The 21304-nt window shown below is 40.3% G+C and overlaps 1 protein-coding gene across 1 annotated transcript in view; it reads left to right on the top strand.

Moving 5' to 3' along the window:
- Positions 1-15609, top strand: part of LOC147011559 (uncharacterized) — a 97732-nt gene extending 82123 nt beyond the window's left edge. Inside the window, exons 12-16 of the mRNA XM_085856349.1 lie at positions 4113-4415; positions 5403-5849; positions 10520-10945; positions 15019-15056; positions 15232-15609. Coding sequence (XP_085712475.1) covers positions 4113-4415; positions 5403-5849; positions 10520-10945; positions 15019-15056; positions 15232-15315 — 1298 coding nt within the window. The 3' untranslated portion in view covers positions 15316-15609. The remainder of the gene's footprint in view (positions 1-4112; positions 4416-5402; positions 5850-10519; positions 10946-15018; positions 15057-15231) is intronic.
- The last annotated feature ends 5695 nt before the right edge of the window (positions 15610-21304 follow it).

Genomic DNA, 21304 nt, shown 5'->3' with positions numbered 1-21304 from the left:
CTGAACGGACCACCTCAGGTTAACCCAAGGAGACCGCGGTCTGGTGGATGACACCTCAGCACCACCCCCAACAAACCCTCCCGCAATATGACCCGGGAATGCTACCCCATGGTTTCCCTCCTCTTATCAAAGATTGGGGGCCCTGAAGGCTTTGCCCAAATCCCATCATCCAGTGAGCTACCCTGTGAAGGGAAGCTGCACACGAGGTACTCCCACAGAGTGGATTTTCAGATTTTTTTTATGCTTCGAGAATGTTTTGTGGAATGAAGGGTTTTCCTGTGGTTGGAGTGCAAATCCTGCCACCAACCTCCTCATAAGAAGTAACCCCAACTGCAGCAGGACGTCCTCAGACACAGTTGGGCACAAGATATGGATGGCCGTTGACTCATAAGGAGCTCCTCTGCCCTTTGACAGGTTTTGTTTTTAATCCTGCTGGGTGTAAATATCCAAACGCCCTCCACACCAGGAAACCTGGTGGGGGAGATAGTCCAGTCGCCGACAACCCGACCATGGAACAGGTTAGTACAGGTTTACATGTTACCTGTAGCAAGTCACAGATCTGATCTGGCCTGACCTGACGAGGAGATCGCCTGTAAGAAAAGGGTTTTTCAGCTGGTTTTCCTTCGGTGCATGAAGAAGATGGCACGGTTCTCGTATTTGTGCTGAGGCAAATTGGATTGTGTACTGAGCAAGACGCTGGCCATTGGCTCTTTGTTGGGTTGATGAGAGAAGGACCCCAGAGCCTCGTGTATGTCAAACAGCGGGTCGGTGCGGACGATCGACGTACGAAGCAGCTGCACAGGGTCTCTGAGTCTTGGTGTTGAATAGCGCTCATGAATTGCGTGACGTATATTTTTCCCGCTGTTTGAGAGCGCCTTGGCACCATTTTTTGGTGGCATCTTCACGTGCAGGATGAAGCACCTCGATTCCAAGTTCAACAAAGTTGTCTGTGAAGTGAAAAAGATTCCAAGTTCACGAATCACTGCTCATCTTCACTCTTTCATTCCTCTTTTTTCCCGCCTTTCGAATAAACTTCCTCACTCTATTCTTTCCCATTCTTCCCTCCATGCTTTCAAAACAGCTGTTCACCACCACCTCTTATCTTCCCCCATCCAAATCCTCGATCTTTTCTACCCCCGATAATCCACCCAAGCCCACTTCCTTCAATTCTCCTGCTATCCTTCCTGAAAGTCCCTGTAATGTCCATCTTCTCTTCACCATGTTCCCCTTCCCATCCCCATCCCTCTCCCTTCCACAGTTCACCTAATGTGTCTGTTCCCCACTGTTTTGTCCCTTCCACTCCCGCCCCTCTTGTCTCATGCATCCTTGCTGTGAGTTGTGTGTTAGCTCTCATACGAGCCTCGACCAAGGTATACCAAAAAAAATAAAAAAAAGTCTATCTCTGGACCAAGCTAAGTGCCAGCTTAAAGGAAGGATTTTCTTTTGTTTTGTTTTCCCCTTGTCCATATTTAAGTCTGTGTGTTGAGGCATTCGACTTTAGGATTTAGTTCTTTCATGTTATTATCATTATATTCTGAATAGTCCCTTGTAAATATTTGTCTATTTTCATTAAATCTCATGTTTATTTTAAGTTGATGTGGACTCAATCAATGTGTTCTCAATTCGAGGTAAAATGGAATTTTTTCAACACTTCAAGTACAATAAGTGATGGAAGAATTTACCTTCAATATTGATCATTATTTGAAGTGCGCGACCATGCATTTATTTTGGAGATAAAGACAACGTGATTTCGATCACACTGGCATTCTCCTTCCACCTCCCCTGGATGTGCTGTGAAGGCTGAAATCGAGATTTTATCTCTTCTTTCATTTAAAACTTTCTTTTAAATATCTTCTTTTCATTAAAAATAGTTTATTGCTTGCTTTTCGCTTAACTTTGTTTAATTAGAGTTCTGATGATTTTATATATAACCATGAATTATATTTGGAGACATGGGCCATGTAAAAACACTGCGCACAGAATACTTCCTCATTTCCATGGCACGACTGTGCTCTTCAAGGCACTTCCAAATTTTACAGAATGGATGGAATGATAGTGAGCTTCCCTTTCTGAAGAGATAAAGTGAATATACTGTGTTTGAAATACTGATGTCTTGTACAACTTCCACAAAAGGGACCCTGATGAGAGTTCAAACCAGAGAAAGACTTCCTTATACAGTGCTTCTCCGGACCCACATCCTTATCGGCTTACCCATGAGATGTGCTTTGTGCAAGAATAAGTTGAGCCACTTAATGTGCCTTGTTGCATAAATGTGTCCTGCAAAACCTTGAGATGTGCCTTGCTCAAGAATACTTCTCTAAAATGAGTATAAATCCAGGGGTGACTGAAGATAGGCAGAGCGGATTGTTATATTCGCTCTCGCATTCTGTTCGACTTGTTTGATAGGCTGATTAATTGGTGGTTGTTTAATTGTTAGTTAAATTGCGTTTGATTATTTGTTTGTTTAACAGATTGTTGTTTCATCGATTATCTGCTTGTTTAATAGATTGATGATAAAAAGAAATTATAGACCTGCTCTTGACTCTTGTGCTGTGTGTGAAGATATATTATCTTTGTTGCTATGACGCCATTAAATTTGCTGATGATTGTGTCTCTCCAAGTCGAAGCATTGTAATTCAAGGTCCAGGGTTCGAACCCCGACAGTGCTTCATACATGCTCCTCTCATATTTCCCCCAAATACCAGAAGCACCCCCACCTGCTCCTCCTACACTCTCATCGCCTATGTTCTATCTCATACCATCCTTTCTTCTCTTCCTTTTTCAGTTTTAAAATTTCAAAGTTATCTCTCCCCACACGTTCCAAAGCCTTACATACATGGAACATAATATATCGATTTTCCCAAAACAGGTGAGGCCATATTTTCAAATCTTTGCAAATCGGTGATGCCATTAGATTGTCACTGCTGAACATGAGAGTGAATCTCGTTCTTCATCAACACTTTTCGGCGATGAACACCTTCCATGGATGTATGTGGTTTTGGTCTCTGAACATCAATATATATATATATATATATATATATATATATATATATATATATATATATATATATATATATATATATATATATATACATATATATATATATATACAAATATATACATATATATATATACATATATATGTATATATATATGTATATATATATATATATATATATATATATATATATATATATATACACATATATATATATATGTATATATATGTGTATATATGTGTATATATATATATATATATATATATATATATATATATATATATATATATATATATATATACACATATATACACATATATATACATATATATATATATATATATATATATATATATATATATATATACACATATATACATATATATATATATATATATATATATATATATATATATATATACATATATATACATATATATATATATATATATATATATATATATATATATATATATATATATATGTGTGTATATATTGTTATATATTGTTATATATTGTTATATGTTGTTATGGATTTCAGAATCTGATCTGATGAATGCATCCACACTTCCAGGTCCTCAGACAGTTATTTCCTGAAATGCATGTACAGATTAACCCCATCCCCATGTCTAATGGCATTTTAAATGTGATGCATTGAGAAGGGTAAAGAATAGATCCCCTCTCTTATGGGAAACCTTTTTTTTTATTTACGACAGACACATTTATGCACACATTTCTTTCACGAGCGCCGACCCCCGCCCTTTTTCGAGCACAGGAGTTGTCATGGTAATGGTGCGCAAGTGGGGCGGGGTGAGCTTGGGGGGACTCTGCACCCGCCGAGATGGGCCGCAGATATTAAAAGAATTGGAGGTCTATACAGAGCGAGAAGAGAAGCGAGAAAGAAGTGGGCAAGCGAGCCAAAAAGAAAGCGAGAGTTGAAGCGCGTGAGGGAAGAAGCGAGCCAGAGAGGAAGCGTGTGAGCATGCAAGCAAAGAAGTGAGCGAGTGAGCGACTGAGCGTGTGTGTGTGTCTGACCAGCTCCAACAACGAGACAATTCGTCCTTCCCAGTGCTTGAGCAAGCGAGTGTATGGTGTGCGTGCGGATGTGAGCAGCGCCAACAACGAGTGAGGCACGGATCGGTCACCAACGAGTGAGGCGCGGGTCATTCATCAAAAGACCGTGTGGGTCACTGGACGTCACCAGTTTCGTGAAGTGTGAGGAGCTGCCCGTGTTGCAGCACCAGGGTGTAAACCCACGACAAGCTATCTCGGTGCCCCCACCCCCGCCCCCTCGACGTCGACTTGCATACAAGGCTGTTGGCGAGTGGGTGCACACCAAGGCTGGATGCTGGCAACGGACGGGACGCACACGCACACATTTCAGGACGTTTTCACTTCACAGACGACTACTCTCTGGTGAGCGAGACGACTCTTCCCCCCCCCTCCCTGAATGATCTGCTGGGTACCCTTGTCTATGTTTACTTGTAAGTAAGTCAACCCTCGATAAGCATCTGCTCCCTGTCTCTTTCCTGTCATTTTGCTTGATTTTGCCTGAGTAATTATTCATTTCGATTGCTTTGAAATTTATTCATTTATTTACCTCATAAAATAAAAGGTTCGTTTTATTTATTTATTTTATTATTAATAAATCATTTGTCGACTTCCAACCTGTCTGTGTTTGTCCTTTCCTTCCATTGGTCTGGCATTGTCCGAACCGAGATAGACTGGGAGGTAATTACCACAGATTTGACCAAAAATCGTCGGCACGCGGTTAAAACGCTCGGCCGCCCTAATTAAAATATAATCGAGATAACATTGGTGTTTTGCTGAGGGTGTGCTCCCCGCTCAGGTAACCACGTGACCTGTAATAATTAGATGGTGGACACTGGGACTCGTGGTTAAATGGGTGGCGTTCGTGGTTCTAAAACAACCCTCCGTACCACACCGTTAATTGTGAGCGGTGGCCCCATGTCCGGCTCTTCCGAGGACAACCGGGGATTAATCCCCCTGAGTGACAAGCTGGTGTCTCGTTACCTGTGGCGTCAACAATATATATATTTTTTTATATATATATATATATATATATATATATATATATATATATATATATATATATATATATATATATATATATATATATATATATATATATATCCTTCAGGGTGTGTGGTTAAAACATCATCACAATGACTTGGACAGCAGTAGGGAACAAGCATGAAGGGAACATTTATTATTTTTATGTAATATATATATATTAACTTTTCGAGATTTTCACGAATAACGGTGAAAGATATATCCATTAAGTAAATAATAATGTACATTTCTGAACGGGATTTATAAAGTGATTATTTTTAATCTCTAAGTTCCATTGTGGTTTGGTAAACTTACCTTTTTACACTGCAGGAGCAGAGAATCTGGACACGGATAACTGTACTATTGAAGAAAAGGGACCGGGACGTTTGGAAGTTTGTGTGAAGCGGTCGGTGATCGGGGTTCGAGGAGGTTCTGTAACCATTCCCTGCTCGTTCACTTATCAAAACACCACCACGTGGAGGATTAAAGATCTTACTTTTGTTATTTTCAAACATTACTACAAGAAGAACCGGGAACTTAGAATAGGTTATCAAGATGATGGGGGAATTGACAAGGTGAAGATGTTCCAAGGGAGAGTGGAAAGAACGGAAAAACCGGAACAAGAATTGTGGTCCATGAAGATCAATAATCTGAGGGTTCGGGATGAGGGCACGTATGCTTGTCGCTTCATGTATAACGAGAGTGATGATGGAAAAACTTGGAGAAGATCTGGATTTGAGGTGAGGAAAGGAAAAAGAACTGAGCTTCGTGTCGATGGTGAGTAAATATTATATTATTTTATATACAAGATACTACATATATATATATATATATATACTTATTTTTTTGTATTCACGGACTTGTTCAGTCACGGACTAAATAGTCCTCCTCATCGAGGCAGGCCTTAAATAAAGCGAATTAAAAGAGAGAATGTAAAGTGAGGAGTGAAAATGAGTGAGTAAGAAAAGTGTGTGATGTTTGATTGGAAGAAAGAGATGTTTAACCTCGCCCGGTAGTTATAGTTTGAGTGAGACAGAAAGTAAGACCAGACATCCTGACACGGAGAGTGTAAGATGGTTCCGAGCAACAGTTTAACGCACCTGTCAGATCGGTAGTACTACCTACCCTGAGCGGTGGCTGTCTACAACCGACTACCTAAAAAAAACCGGTCGAACCGGATGGGTGTCTTTTCGGAGACACCATCTCCTGACTGGATGGCCGTTGGCCCCCGAAAGGAGCTCATCCGACATTTAGCAGGTGTTGTTTTAAGTCCTGCAGAGTGTCACAGTCACCCTCCCCACTGGGGAACCATTGAGGGTCGTCAGTTTAGTCGCCGACTACCCGACCATGCGGAAGGTTGTAGTTACATGGTACCAGTGGCAGGTTGTAGTTACATGGTACCAGTGGCAGGTTGTAGTTACATGGTACCAGTGGCACATTGTAGTTACATGGTACAAGTGGCAGGTTGTAGTTACATGGTACCAGTGGCAGGTTGTAGTTACATGGTACCAGTGGCACATTGTAGTTACATGGTACCAGTGGCAGGTTGTAGTTACATGGTACCAGTGGCAGGTTGTAGTTACATGGTACCAGTGGCACATTGTAGTTACATGGTACCAGTGGCAGGTTGTAGTTACATGGTACCAGTGGCACGTTGTAGTTACATAGTACCAGTGGCAGGTTGTAGTTACATGTTACCAGTGGCAGGTTGTAGTTACATGGTACCAGCGGCAGGTTGTAGTTACATGGTACCAGAGCCAGGTTGTAGTTACATGGCACCAGTGGCACGTTGTAGTTACATGGTACCAGTGGCACATTGTAGTTACATGGTACCAGCGGCAGGTTGTAGTTACATGGTACCAGAGCCAGGTTGTAGTTACATGGTACCAGTGGCACGTTGTAGTTACATGGTACCAGTGGCACGTTGTAGTTACATGGCACCAGTGGCACGTTGTAGTTACATGGTACCAGCGGCAGGTTGTAGTTACATGGTGCCAGTGGCAGGTTGTAGTTACATGGTACCAGTGGCAGGTTGTAGTTACATGGTACCAGTGGCAGGTTGTAGTTACATGGTACCTGTGGCAGGTTGTAATTACATGGTACCAGTGGCACGTTGTAGTTACATGGTACCAGTGGCACGTTGTAGTTACATGGTACCAGTGGCACGTTGTAGTTACATGGTACCAGTGGCACGTTGTAGTTACATGGTAACCGTGGCACGTTGTAGTTACATGGTACCAGTGGCACGTTGTTGTTGCATGGTAGCAGTGGCAGGTTGTAGTTACATGGTACCAGTGGCAGGTTGTAGTTACATGGTACCAGTGCCAGGTTGTAGTTACATGGTACCAGTGCCAGTGATGAAACCTGACTGACCTGAAAATAAAGTACTAAACATGGAGCATCATGTAACTTCTGATAGAAACTTTCAGTGGTTATTCATTCTGTACAGACGATGTAACCGTGTACACCACAGTGTGTGTAGATATATTAACCTCCCCCGTCCCCCACCCACTCCCCGACTCACTACACTCTATCAACTAAGGGTTCGACAGGATGAGGTTTTAGATCTTGTCGGGTTTGTTTCCCCAATTATAGCTCCAAATTTTAATGGTACCACAGAGTTTATGAAACACATTATCATTTCGTATGCAGCCTGAAACTGCGAGTAACTTCATTGCTGGGAACACGGCAGTGCCGCTGATGCAGTGCCCCCCCTGTTTCCAACAAGCTGGTACATATTTTGCCGACCTCGGAAGGATGACAGCTCGAGTCAACCCACCTGGTGTTAATTCAACAAAAAGACAGGGGCTCGAACTCAAGACCTTAAGATTATAAATCCACCACCTTAACCGTTAAACCAACGCCAGACTTAAAGGTGGAATATGAGGGAAGGAGCAGAGTAAGGAGACAGGGTAAAGAAAAATTCCGTCATTTTGATGTAAAAAATAAATGGATGAATGCAAAAGTGAAGGACAACGGGGCAGCAGAATGTCTTCGTGGGGACAGAAGGGATGGGAATATTGGGCGGACATGAAGGGAACAAAAGAGACAATTGCATGATATATATATATATATATATATATATATATATATATATATATATATATATATATTTATATATTTATATATATATATACATATATATATATACATATATATATATATATATATACATATATATATATACATATATATATATATATATATATATATATATATATATATATATATATACATATATATATATATATATATATATAAATATATATATATATATATATATATATATATATCGTTTAGGGGGTGGGGATAGATGGGGGCGGGGGGGGTTTCCCCTTGTAAACACCCCTCAAAATATTTCACTGGATGGTGACGTCATTGGCATCCAGATCGGTAAAAAGAGTGAAACAAATCAGAAAAAAACATTTTATAACAACAAAAAATCATGTAGGGATGGAATCCCTAAAAAAACAACCAAACAAATTGAGGAAGGAATGACAAGGAATGAAAGACACCACGATATAACACCACAATCCTTGTACAGATTACCATCACGACATTTATGGACATTTTTCTGTCTCGATCCCACAACAAATAAAACACACAACAACACTAACCCATACTAAACATCTCCAACTACCTCTAACATTGACATCTTCATACAATTGTTACTCTTACCACCTCCAATAAAATAGTCAAAAGAGGTCGTGATGGTTATCCATAAAAGGATTGTGGTGTCGTGTTGTGGTGACATTCCTACTTTGTTATTTATTCCTTATCTTTCCTTCCGACCTTGTTTGATTATTCTTGGGGATTCTATCCCCACATGTTTTTTCATTTTTTTTCAATGTTTTTTTTTATTACTTTTGTCAATAAATGTCCTTTGGATGTCCTATTTCGTCTTCCATCGTGTACGTTGAAGATCCTGCCATGGTTTCTTCGAAAAGGGTAGGCCATTGTGTGCCAACACCCCATCGGAAGTTTTTCCTTTGGCATGAGTTGTGCATGAGTTCGACCTTTACATAGAGGATATGGCATAGATATGAAGGGCCAAATTGCAATTTACCTGTACCATAATTATACCTTGTGATTGAGGGAAAAACAAGCCCAAATGAGCTAATGTCCTCCTCCTCTTGATGATGACGTCATAAAAACGAATATGACGTCATTGTGATGTATCAGGTTTGCGATGAATTATCTGTGCTAATGCCCGGCTTGATTCCCGCAAACAAAATTCAAACAGCTTGCCGAGTTTCGGAGATAATGGTATAGGCGATTTCCATTAGCGGCGATATTATGACGTCAACTTTTTTTCTGGGAAGAATTTACAAAATCGGAGAGATAGTTACTGCGTGCGCGTGGAATTTCTGCATATACATGGCAAGTTTCACGGAGATCCGATGAAAACTCTGGGTTGTGAAACAAAAAATGTCAAAAAATAGGAATGACGTCATAAGAATTGATATGACGTCATAATGATGTATCATGTGTGCGGTAATTCATCTCTGCAAATGCCCTGTTCGATTCCCGCAAACAGAATTCAAAAAGCTTGCCGAGTTTTGGAGATAATTTTTGGGCGATTTCCATTAGCGGAGATATTTTGACGTCATAACTTTTTTTCTTGTACGAATTTTCAAAATCGGAGATGGTTACTGTCTGCGCAGGGTATTTTTACATATGTACGCCAAGTTTCAGGAAGTTTCGATGAAAACTGTAGGCTGTGAAACAAAAAAGTCCACAAGAAGAAGATGAAGAACAACAACTTGAGTCAGACTTCGAGATCCTCCACGAGGATCTAAAAAAGTTCATAAGAAGAAGAAGAAGAAGAAGAAGAAGAAGAAGGAGAAGTAGAAGAAGAAGACGAAAAAGAAGAAGAACTACAATAACATGAGTTAGACTTCGAGATCCTCCACGAGGATCTAAAAAAGTACAGAAGAAGAAGAAGAAGAAGAAGAAGAAGAAGAAGAAGAAGAAGAAGAAGAAGAAGAAGAAGAAGAAGAAGAAGAAGAAGAAGAAGAAGAACTACAACAACGTGAGTTTGACTTCGAGATCCTCCACGAGGATCTAAAAATTGAGTGGTTTTTCATTTTGAATATATTTTAACCCCTAAAACGATGAAAAATTGCTTATTTAGCTCAGGTAGAGTCGCAAAAGAAAGGTATGATCATTCTCGGACATTATTATCATCTTTGCCTTGTGCATCTGCTCCACACACAAGGAACAGGCTGAGTTGTTTTGCTCACGAACCCGAATACGTATAGAACCAACCAAGCACCATTAAAAGGCTTTCGAGCCAGTCATGCCGGTACTGTGTCTCCGTACATAAACCACCACCAATACGAATATACACCAAACTAAATGTGTAACTTATAGAATATACATCATGCAGTAAACAATAATTATTTGATACTTAATAAGCTTTTTTCTTTGGTTGTGATTCCGTACAGTGTGTCCAAAGATCCTCAACATCTCAAAGGAGTTTAATAACTCCAGTAATTCCTGGAGGGTGGTTTGTGAGGCCGAGGCCAAGCCGAAACCAAACATCACCTGGTTGAACCCAAATGGACTCCCCATCAATGGAACCAAGATCACATCGAGTACAAATAGGCAAAGTGAATTTCCTCACAACATCAGTGTCTATAACATCATCAGTGTCTTTAACATCACAGAAGAAAACCCAGAAGGGAAATACACCTGCCTTGTGGAGAACAAGTACGACAAGGCACAGGACCATGTGATTCATTTGATCACTCCAGGCAATGGTAGTTCACAATGGATTGTGGTTGGATGTTCAATTGCCTTGATCTTGGTTCTTCTTCTACTCTTTGCTGTGGGTTTGCGAATTTACAGGAAAAAGCGAAACCACAGTGAAGGTAAGAACATCTCCACACGAACTGCACACCTCAACTCTTTTTTTTTTATTCCAGCTTCTCCCATCTATCTTACTGTCTTCAGAGGCTGTTTTGTCTGTCTATTCCCTCCAGGGCTTCAAGGAAGCAATGCACCACTATGTTGTGTCTTCACCCATCTTGACCCATGATCATTATTTCCTCCCACTGAACCTTCCGAACCCAACCCTCAATTACTTACTCGTTTCAGTGTTTCCTCCCCTCCTCCCTTTCTTCTTTTTCTGTTCATTCATTCCCTTGATGTTTGTCCCACTGTAAATTACACCTTTCTCTTCCACGAGGCTCGCTCCTGTAAAGAAAAATAATAACAAGAAAGATGTCGTGCACAGCACGATACTTGTGAAATCCAAACAAAAATAATACTTTCTATGGAAATTTGATAATTTGGAAAATTTGACCTTTCAAGTGTTTTACATGATTGAATGTTCTTACCAAATTTGGTTGATGCATTTTATAATCACCACCTAAGGGTGTTTTGAATGTTTCGGATGGCCTTGACCTTGACCTCCGAATAATTTTTACCAAAAATTTCTCATATACACCACACATGTGTACAAATGAGCTGGTAAGTTTCTGTGTAAGTGAGTAAGTGTGTAAGTTGAAAAATTATTTTGGTATGGTCATAATAAGTTAACAAAAACATCCTTTTTCTTATAATGGGTGAGATTTTTGTCATGGAAACGGGTGACATGTCAAAATTGCAAAATGTATCATTTTGATGTTGATTGAACCAATTCAGTGACCCAATATGCAAACCCTTTTCAAATTTCAAGTCAATTGGAAGAAAATGATGATTTCATGTGACGTTGTCCTTTGACCTTTTGACCTCAAAAATTAATTACTCGCTTTAGATTGGTGAATATTGTTCATTTTGTGTGATATAATAATTATTGTAATCATAATAAAATACATAATTTGGTGTCTGTCTGTCTGTCTGTCTGTGTGACCTCAATACATTCGGTTGTTAGAATAAACAATCTCAACCAAACTTAACAGGATGAATCAAGGTCCCACGATGGAGGTTGTAGCAACTTCACTTGCCATCCTACCAACGCCTAACTTTCTCCAACAGAAAATATGGGTTTCACAACGAATTATAATTTCACAAATATAGGATGCAACCAACATTTTATGATTGAAGAGATTGTCACGTTACTCAACACTGTGATTTCCTTTCTTCACCTGTACACATGATCAGGCACAGAATACAGACAGGCAAGTGAAGTAATATCACACCCACTCGCGACTATGACTACTCACCTCTTCCTTCCATGAATGTCTCCTCCTTCCTTGATGCGCTTGATACACTTTGGTACATTATGGGTGATGAAGGTTGTGGTCAATTTTCAGAGAAAGTGTTTCTGTAGTTTTAGAGAATAGAGTAAAGACATATTTTGGGGGGAGGAGTGAAAAACAAACAACCCTTCGACACGTTTGACGAGCGAAGATTTTGATGCGGTCAATAAACCTTTGTAAGACATCAGATATGAAGTTTCTGGTCAAGTTTCATCAAAATCGTGTGTTAGGTTCAAGCGATAATGACATGGTTATGGACAGACACACACACTCACTCACTCACTGACCGACGGATACTGCTCGATTGTTTAAGCTCACCAGACTCAAGTCCAGATGACCTAAAATTGATTTGTATTGTTGTGGGAATGATCTTGAAGGGTTAATAAAACTGTTTAGTTGAACAATAGTTATTTCTTCGTATTTGTTGCGATAAGCGTGACGTCCTGTTTGTGTAATAGATATGCGTTGTGAATGTACAGTGATGAGAGCTTTGCAGCTCAAACCATGACAATGTGCAAGTGCAGCGAATCTGCATTAAACATCCAGCCATAAGCCCGACCACAAGAGATTATATATATATATATATATATATATATATATATATATATATATATATATTCTTCTTCTTCTTTCGGCTGCTCCCGTGAGGGGTCGCCACAGCGGATCATCCGTATGATCCGCATAGTGATTTGGATGCCCTTGGATTTGGATTTGGACGCCGGATGCCCTTCCTGACGCAACCCTGGTCGCCTCTTACGACACAGGGATAAGGTACACCTATTTTAACCGGGGTATACACCGGCCCAGTATACTGGTACTCATTTCACCGACCTCGGAAGGATGACAGGCTGAGTCAACCCCCTGGTGTATTAATTCAGTGGTCCAACGGGGCTTGAACTCAGGACCTCTTGGATCCCAAGCCGCTGCCCTAACCACTGCGCCAACACCAGGCTCATATATATATATATATATATATATATATATATATATATATATATATATATATATATATATATATATATATATGTACAGTGTATATATAATATGTATATATGATGAATCTGCATTGAAGAAGTCTGCAGTGAGCGACACCATGAGAGAGCTCGTCTGGCATGGGGCATATCAGTTGACCTCACAAAAAGTTGATTAAGGGATGCTTGGTGATGCAGCTGATGTGGAGAGGCACAGTTGGGGACGCAGCTGATGTGGAGAGAAACAGTTGGGGACGCAGCTGATGTGGAGAGGCACAGTTGGGGATGCAGCTGATTTGGAGAGGCACAGTTGGGGACGCAGCTGATGTAGAGAGGCATAGTTGGGGACGCATCTGATGTGGAGAGGCACAGTTGGGGATGCAGCTGATGTGGAGAGGCACAGTTGTGGACGCAGCTGATGTAGAGAGGCACAGTTGTGGACGCAGCTGATGTGGAGAGGCACAGTTGGGGACGCAGCTGATGTGGAGAGGCACAGTTTGGGACGCAGCTGAGGTAGAGAGACACAGTTAGGAACGTAGCTTATGTGAAGAGGCACAGTTGGGGACGCAGCTGAGGTAGAGAGGGACAGTTGGGAACGTAGCTTATGTGGAGAGGCACAATTGGCGACGCAGCTTGTGTGGAGAGGCACAGTTGATGCAGCTTGTGTGGAGAGGCACAGTTGTTGATGTAGCTTGTGTGGAGAGGCACACTTGGTGATGCAGCTTTTGTGGAGAGGCACAGTAGGCGATGCAACTGCTTTTAAAGAGATAGATAGCCGTTTGGAGGACCAGCAGGAGGAAGGACGAGTCACCGTGTACCGGAGCTGTGAATAATATATCCCAAAAGCAACGATGGCTGTATACAAAAAAAACAAACATTATTTATATAATTAAACAAACCAAACAAAAATTATTAATATAATTATACAAACCAAACAAAAATCATTAATAGAATTATACAAACCATAAAAAAATTATTAGTATAATTATACAAACCAACCAAAAATTATTTATATAATTATACAAACCAAACAAAAATTATTTATATAATTATACAAACCAAACAAAAATTATTTATATAATTATATAAACCAACCAAAAATTATTTATATAATTATACGAACCGAACAAAAATTATTTATATAATTATACAAACCGAACAAAAATTATTTATATAATTATACAAACCAAACAAAAATTATTTATGTAATTATACAAACCAAACAAAAATTATTTATGTAATTATACAAACCAAACAAAAATTATTTATATAATTATACAAACCAAACAAAAATTATCTATATAATTATATAAACCAAACAAAAATTATTTATATAATTATACAAACCAAACAAAAATTATTTATATAATTATACAAACCAAACAAAAATTATTTATATAATTATACAAACCAAACAAAAATTATTTATATAATTATACAAACCAAACAAAATTTTTTTATATAATTATACAAACCAAACAAAAATTATTTATATAATTATACAAACCAAACAAAAATTATTTATATAATTATATAAACCAAAAAAAAATTATTTATGTAATTATACAAACCAAACAAAAATTATTGATATAATTATACAAACCAAACAAAAATTATTCTTTAATTATACAAACCAAACAAAAATTATTTATATAATTATACAAACCAAACAAAAATTATTTATATAATTATACAAACCAAACAAAAATTATTTACATTATTATACAAACCAAACAAAAATACACTAAATGTCTGTTTTTTCTTCCACAGGGAACTCGTCCCAACCGAATGTAGAACTTCATGAATCAGTGAGTCTGTTGAATTATTTAATTCAATTCCCCATTTATTCACTGATTTAATGATTCATTCACTGAACATAATTACGAGGACAGGTTGGTAATTTATAAAAATACAACTTTAAAGTAGGAGTACACACAATCATAAATAATTATCATCATTGATTGTTTATATTTTCTCCAACAGAGACAGAGAGAGGAGTCTTCGTACATGGCTCTGAAGAAGAAGAATCGTGATGAGGCCCAGACTCAGTTGTACGAGACCTTGTGATGTTGATCGGACATCACCACCTGTTCCCTTTCAATGAATACATCATAACTTGATGAATACATATTGTGTATCTTTATGAATTAACATTTCTTCAGAAGTAATTGGTTTGAATTTTTATAATCATTTGAAGATTTAGAGACATATCATTATATTACCGATGAGCAAATACCACCCCGTCGCTTCGCTGATCGGAACACTAGGTGACGGAGGGAGAGAGAAAGAGAGAGAGGAGGGTGAGGGAGCGAATAGGTAGGTAGGGATGAGGGCGTGAGGAGGGAGAGGTGGGGTGTGAGGAGGGAGAGGTGGGGTGTGAGGAGGGAGGTGTTGTGGAGCGAGGAGAGGGGAGGGGAGAGTGAGGACGATGGAGGGAAGGGGAGAATATGGAGGGAGAAGGAGGGAAGAGGGAGGAAGAAGGAGGCGAGGAAGTGGGGAGCTCGGAAAGGGGGGGGGGACAGAGAAACATTTTGCCACACGTCGTTATGAACTTCAGGCGGAAGGGGGTGTCAGCAAAGAGGATGGGGGATGAAGGAGGGAAGGGGGAAAGGTAAGGGTGTTCTGGGCTTGCATTTGGTATTTGGACTTGAAGAGAAGGTAGGGATTTGACTTGCATTTGGGAGGTGGACTTGAGAGGAAATGGGGAGGATGGTGCTATCTGACGGAAATAGTACAGGACTGAATGAAATGGAGTACATTAAAACAGCATGTTTAAGAAGGACTGCGAAGCCATCTGTCACTTTCAAGCAGCACGTCCCATTTTTAAAGACATTATAACATGCGCTTCCCTTGACGTATGCGGACTCAAACTGCGGCTGCCACCCTGTTTAACCACTCTGGAACTGGATCTCCCAAAGGGGGTCACACACCGCCAAAGAACAAGCATACAAGACAAACAAACACCCCTCCTTCAGCCAGACCCACCGCCAAGCCCAATCCCATCGTCCAAACCTGAAACCTGGCTCAGGCCAAGAGACCCAGAGCCCATCACATCCCCGCTGCAATGCTTATAAACACCCGATAACTCCAGTGTTGTATGCCTTTATTCAATTTCAACACATGTTTTACAACCATAATGTGATAAGCCCCAGAAGCTCTCAACCCGAGCCGAATCCTAAAATTAAAACTGCAGAATCGAACTCAGCAGCAGCCCCGACTGCCAAAAACAGTGCCAAATCCATCCAACCTGCACACTCTCTGACAGTCTGCACACAAAACACAACACAAACACCTCAGCACAACATAACCACCTCCAAACCACAACACAACCATCTGTGGAATCTTATCACAACCACCCATTGTAAATCACTTCATGAAAGTTACAAGAGGGGTGAGAGTGGGAGGAGAGAAAGGAAGAGTGGTGGGGGAGCGAGGACAAATAAAGAAATGGGGGGGGAGATGGATTGATGGATGGAAGGGTGGATGGAAGGGATGGAGGGAAGGGGTGGGATGCAAAGTGGATTCACTGTGAGTTCCACAGTTCTTCGAGAACACAATGATACTCCAATCTCACAGAGTGAACACGAGCTTGAAGGAATGAATGAATGAGTTTCCACCTGCTGTTCCTTCATCTGCCATTACTTTCCCTGGAGCATCTGCAATGAGCTTTGGTTTAGGAAACAACTCTCCCCTAATTACCTCTAAGCTCCACCTAATAACCGAACCTATAACCGAATAACCTCCATCAGTGGGTGCATCTCCAAGCATCTTTGGGTGGTGCTCAGCATTACCATTCCGAGGTGAAGGTTACATTATAAAATATCAAATTCAATGAAGACAACGGAACACACGTTTATATATGTGCTTCATTTACATTATCACCTAGCATTGGCTTGAATGTCAGTTTGTAAATTATATTTTCAAAAATGACAATTGCTGTGATAAACAAGCTCAAATGAGCTCAGATCCTTGTCCTCTTAATGATGACGTCATAAAAAGAATACAACGTCATTGTCATGTATCAGGTTTGCGAAATATCATCAGTGCTAATGCCCAGCTTGATTCCCGCAAACACAATTCAAAAAGCTTGCCTAGTTTCGGAGATAATGGTAGAGGCGATTTCCATTAGCGGTGATATTATGACGGCAACTTTTTTTCTAGGAAGAATTTCCAAAATCGGAGATGGTTACTGCCTGCGCGTTGGCTTTCTGCATATACGTGGCAAGTTTCACGAAGATCCGATTAAAACTCTGGGTTGTGAAACAAAAATTGTCAGAAAATAGGAATGACGTCATAAAAGTTGATATGACGTCATAGTGATGTATCATATGTGCGGTAATTTATCTCTGCTAATGCCCTGTTCGATTCCCTCAAACAGAATTCAAAAAGCTCGCCTAGTTTCGGAGATAATTTTTTAGGCGATTTCAATTAGTGGAGAAATTTTGACGTCATAACTTTTTTTCTCGGAGGAATTTTCAAAATCGGAGATGGTTACTGTCTGCGCAGCATATTTTTACATACATACGCCAAGTTTCAGGAAGTTTCGATGAAAACTGTAGGCTGTGAAACAAAAAAGTCCACAAGAAGAAGATGAAGAACAACAACGTGAGTAAGACTTAGAGATCCTCCAAGAGGATCTAAGAAAAAAGTAATTAACACCACCATCTACTGTCTTGGCATGGCTTACAAACACCGGTATGGTCCATCAATCCATCTATCCCTTCCATCAATCCATCCATTCCTTCCCTCCATCCCTCCCTCCCTACATCCATCCCTTCCAACCATCTTTCCCTCCACCCATTCTTCCTCCACCAATCCTTCCCTCCATCCATCCGTTCATAAGGAATGGCAGTCTTGGCAATGCATGATGCCACGGGACACAACACAGGCTGGTGGGACCTGAACTTTGTACATCGATCTATGTATTTTTGATTGTGTTTAGCAGAGGGACGTGAAGAATGCGGGTACTTTTGCTGCGTATCGCCATGACTTGCGAACGAACATCAAAGCAACTTGCAGAGCACTTGCCAAATTGCTTAAATACTCAAGCAAGCATTCCAAAGAAATGGTTGATAAGGAGCGGCTTGCTTGGGAAGTGATTAGCGATCGCCGATCTGTCATATTGAACACCATCCGAAGACACCCGGAGTGTCAAACAATGTTTGAATTGGGCAAATGAACACTTTTCTCAGTCAGAACTGTTGCTAAGGTCAAGACACATACACTGGGACCTTCAGGCGTTTATAAACATTGTGATCTTTCCATTGATTCTTAGGGTGAAGATCAGGCATTCAGTGGCATGATTGAGGAAAGTGGAAAAAAAATGACCGATGTATCATTAAGACACAGTTGTGGCTGTTCCACATCAAGGCATTGTTGAGCAGGCCGAAATAAAAATGGCGAATTAAGATCCCAGCGAGGGAGAGCAGGTTGATAAAGGGGTTGACCAAGCATAAAGCCTTGACAAAGGATATAATTAAATAAGGCCGTTAATTATCTTCAAATGGGTTGTTTTAATTATCCCAAACACCCAATTCCATTCAGGTACGGCCTTGGAGTTCCCCAATTATGCATGCAAAGATTCAGGCTGTTAGGTTTCATGGTTTTGGAGTTATGGAGGAGACGCACTGATACTGACACATACTGACATTTATTGTGATAGATTGATTTCCCTGGTTCCTTTCGTGAAGGTTATGTTGAAGGGAAAATTACAGAGGCCATGACAATTGCAGATTGACTTGATAACTCAGTCGGTGAGCATCTGGAGGAGCGATGGCTCTTCTTGGAGGCATCACTTTTTATTATCTCTTTAACCAGAATAAAATTTACTGTTTTCATCAAGAGCTGATTTTGAAGATCCATTTTCAATTTGTCCCTCTTTTTTCTTTACACTTCACACGAACATCATCTTGATTTAGATCTGAGGTGATAGGAAAGACGTTTATTGAGGTATGCTAACCACCATGGGCATGCCAACTCTTCCTCGGAGCTAAAATCTTTCTTCACAAGGAAGACGAAGGGGGAACGTCTGAAACGTCAGCTTCTTCTTACAAACCACAGTGTTTATTGTACCTCGATCAACATCCTGTTCATTTCAATCATTGCTCTACCTGTGTACTGATGCAGATCGACACGACCCTTCACAAGCTGCCAGACCTCGTGACCTATGATGTCATAGTGAATATTTCAACATCCTACATGAGTATACACACCAATGCTGAAAATTTGGTCTTAATCCGATAAGGGGTTGCAGAGAAAAACACGAAAGTTCAGTGTGGACAAGCAAACAGACAAACAAACATACAAATGATAAATCACTCATCTAGCAACACTTGACAAAACAGCGTCAAATAGAACGGCATTCGGTGGAGTGCCTACCTCGACCAAGTGGAACAGTTCATGTTTTGTACGCCACTGATGGGCTAGATCTGAAACAAAAATATTTTGGCCTATTTTGACATTTTGGCCTATGTTCACCACAAAATTTAAAGGTGGTTGAACGCATTGACCTGATAAGTAAATCCTTTTCAAGCTTCACATCAATCAAATGAAAATTGAGGATTTTAGAAAAATTGGCTCAAATTTGCCTTTTGACCGGTGTGGAGCTTTTTGGTCGAACAAATTTTACGAAACTTCAATGCGGAACCATCGGAGGGGCGGTGACATTAATCTCCGAAAATTTCAGAATGGTCGGTTGAACAGTTTGGGCTGGAGGCGAGCAGATAGACAAACAAACAAATATACCGAGCCGTGCCGAGCCGTGCCGAGCCGAGCCATCCCATGCCGTGCCGAGCCGAGCCATCCCATGCCGTGCCGAGCCGAGCCATCCCATGCCATGCCGAGCCGAGCTGAGCCATCCCATGCCGTGCTGAGCCGATCCGAGCCATGCCGTGCCGAGCCGAAAAAAACGGAGGTGATCAACATACTTGGAAAAAAAAAATGTTTTTTTTGCCAAGAAACAAACAGACAGAAAGGGGTGAAAACATAACGTCCTTCACCTTCGGTGTTGGAGGTAATTAGCTCAGTTGTAACCAATCACCTTCAATATCGCACACAAAGTTAATTGGCCTCCACCTGTGTTAAATTGTAGTAATTCTGATTATGACCTCCGCCACCGAACGTGAAGCCTGTTATGTTTCTACCCCTTTCTGTCTTTGTTTTTGTCTGTTTGTTTATTTGTCTGTGTGCAGGATATCTCAAAAAGGATAATCTGTGTGCAGGATAACCTCATTCTCAACTCCAGTCCAAACGTCCTTGAATAGCCTAGTCTGAGTCCCAATCTAAATCCAAACGAAAATCTGTGCCATGACTTGAAGATTCCTGTCCATCAATGCTCCACACGCAGCTTGACTGAGCTTGAGAAGTTTTGGCCAGAAGAATGGGCAAATATTGTCCAATCAAGGTGTGCTAAGTTGGGAGAGACCTATCCCAACAGACTCACAGAAGTAATTGCTGTCACAGGTGCTTCAACCAAGTAGTAACTCAGAGGGGTGGAAACTTATCCAACCAGGATAATCTTGTTTTGTATTTTTAATTAATTTAATGAAATTTGAAGAATTTGTTTTTCATTTGGAAGTTGTGGGTTACGATGTATAAATAAAGGTGGAAAAAGTCTGATTTAACGCAATTCAATTCCAGGCTATGAGGCAACAAAAGGTGAAAATTTTGAAAGAGGGGTGAACATTTTCTATAGGCATTGTACGTGAAGGACTCTCGACCTTTACCTCCTGAAAATTCTCTTGAAAGTGGCTCTCACGAGTTTACGTATTTCCGCCTTGCTCTCCTGTATTGAACACCGTATCTCTTCTTCATGCATCACTCGCCTTCCTTTCCCTCTTGTGTCATGCTTGATGTGATTTCAGACAGCATTGACAGGGCTATTTTACTCCACCCTTCTGCACACATCATGGTATTTGGTGACTTCAACGTTCACCACAAGGAATGTCTGGTGCAATCTCACAATACTGACGTGCCTGGGATCGATACCGACAATATAATTTCTCAATATCTCAAAATCTCACCCAAGTTGTTTCCTCTCCCACTCATATTCCTGACC

This window comes from Eptatretus burgeri, chromosome 15, assembly GCF_056783735.1.
Source record: "Eptatretus burgeri isolate ZD-2024b chromosome 15, Ebu_testis_v1, whole genome shotgun sequence".
NCBI lineage: Eukaryota > Metazoa > Chordata > Myxini > Myxiniformes > Myxinidae > Eptatretus > Eptatretus burgeri.
Note: the sequence above shows the minus strand (reverse complement) of the source record. Positions and strands in the feature narration are given on the sequence as shown.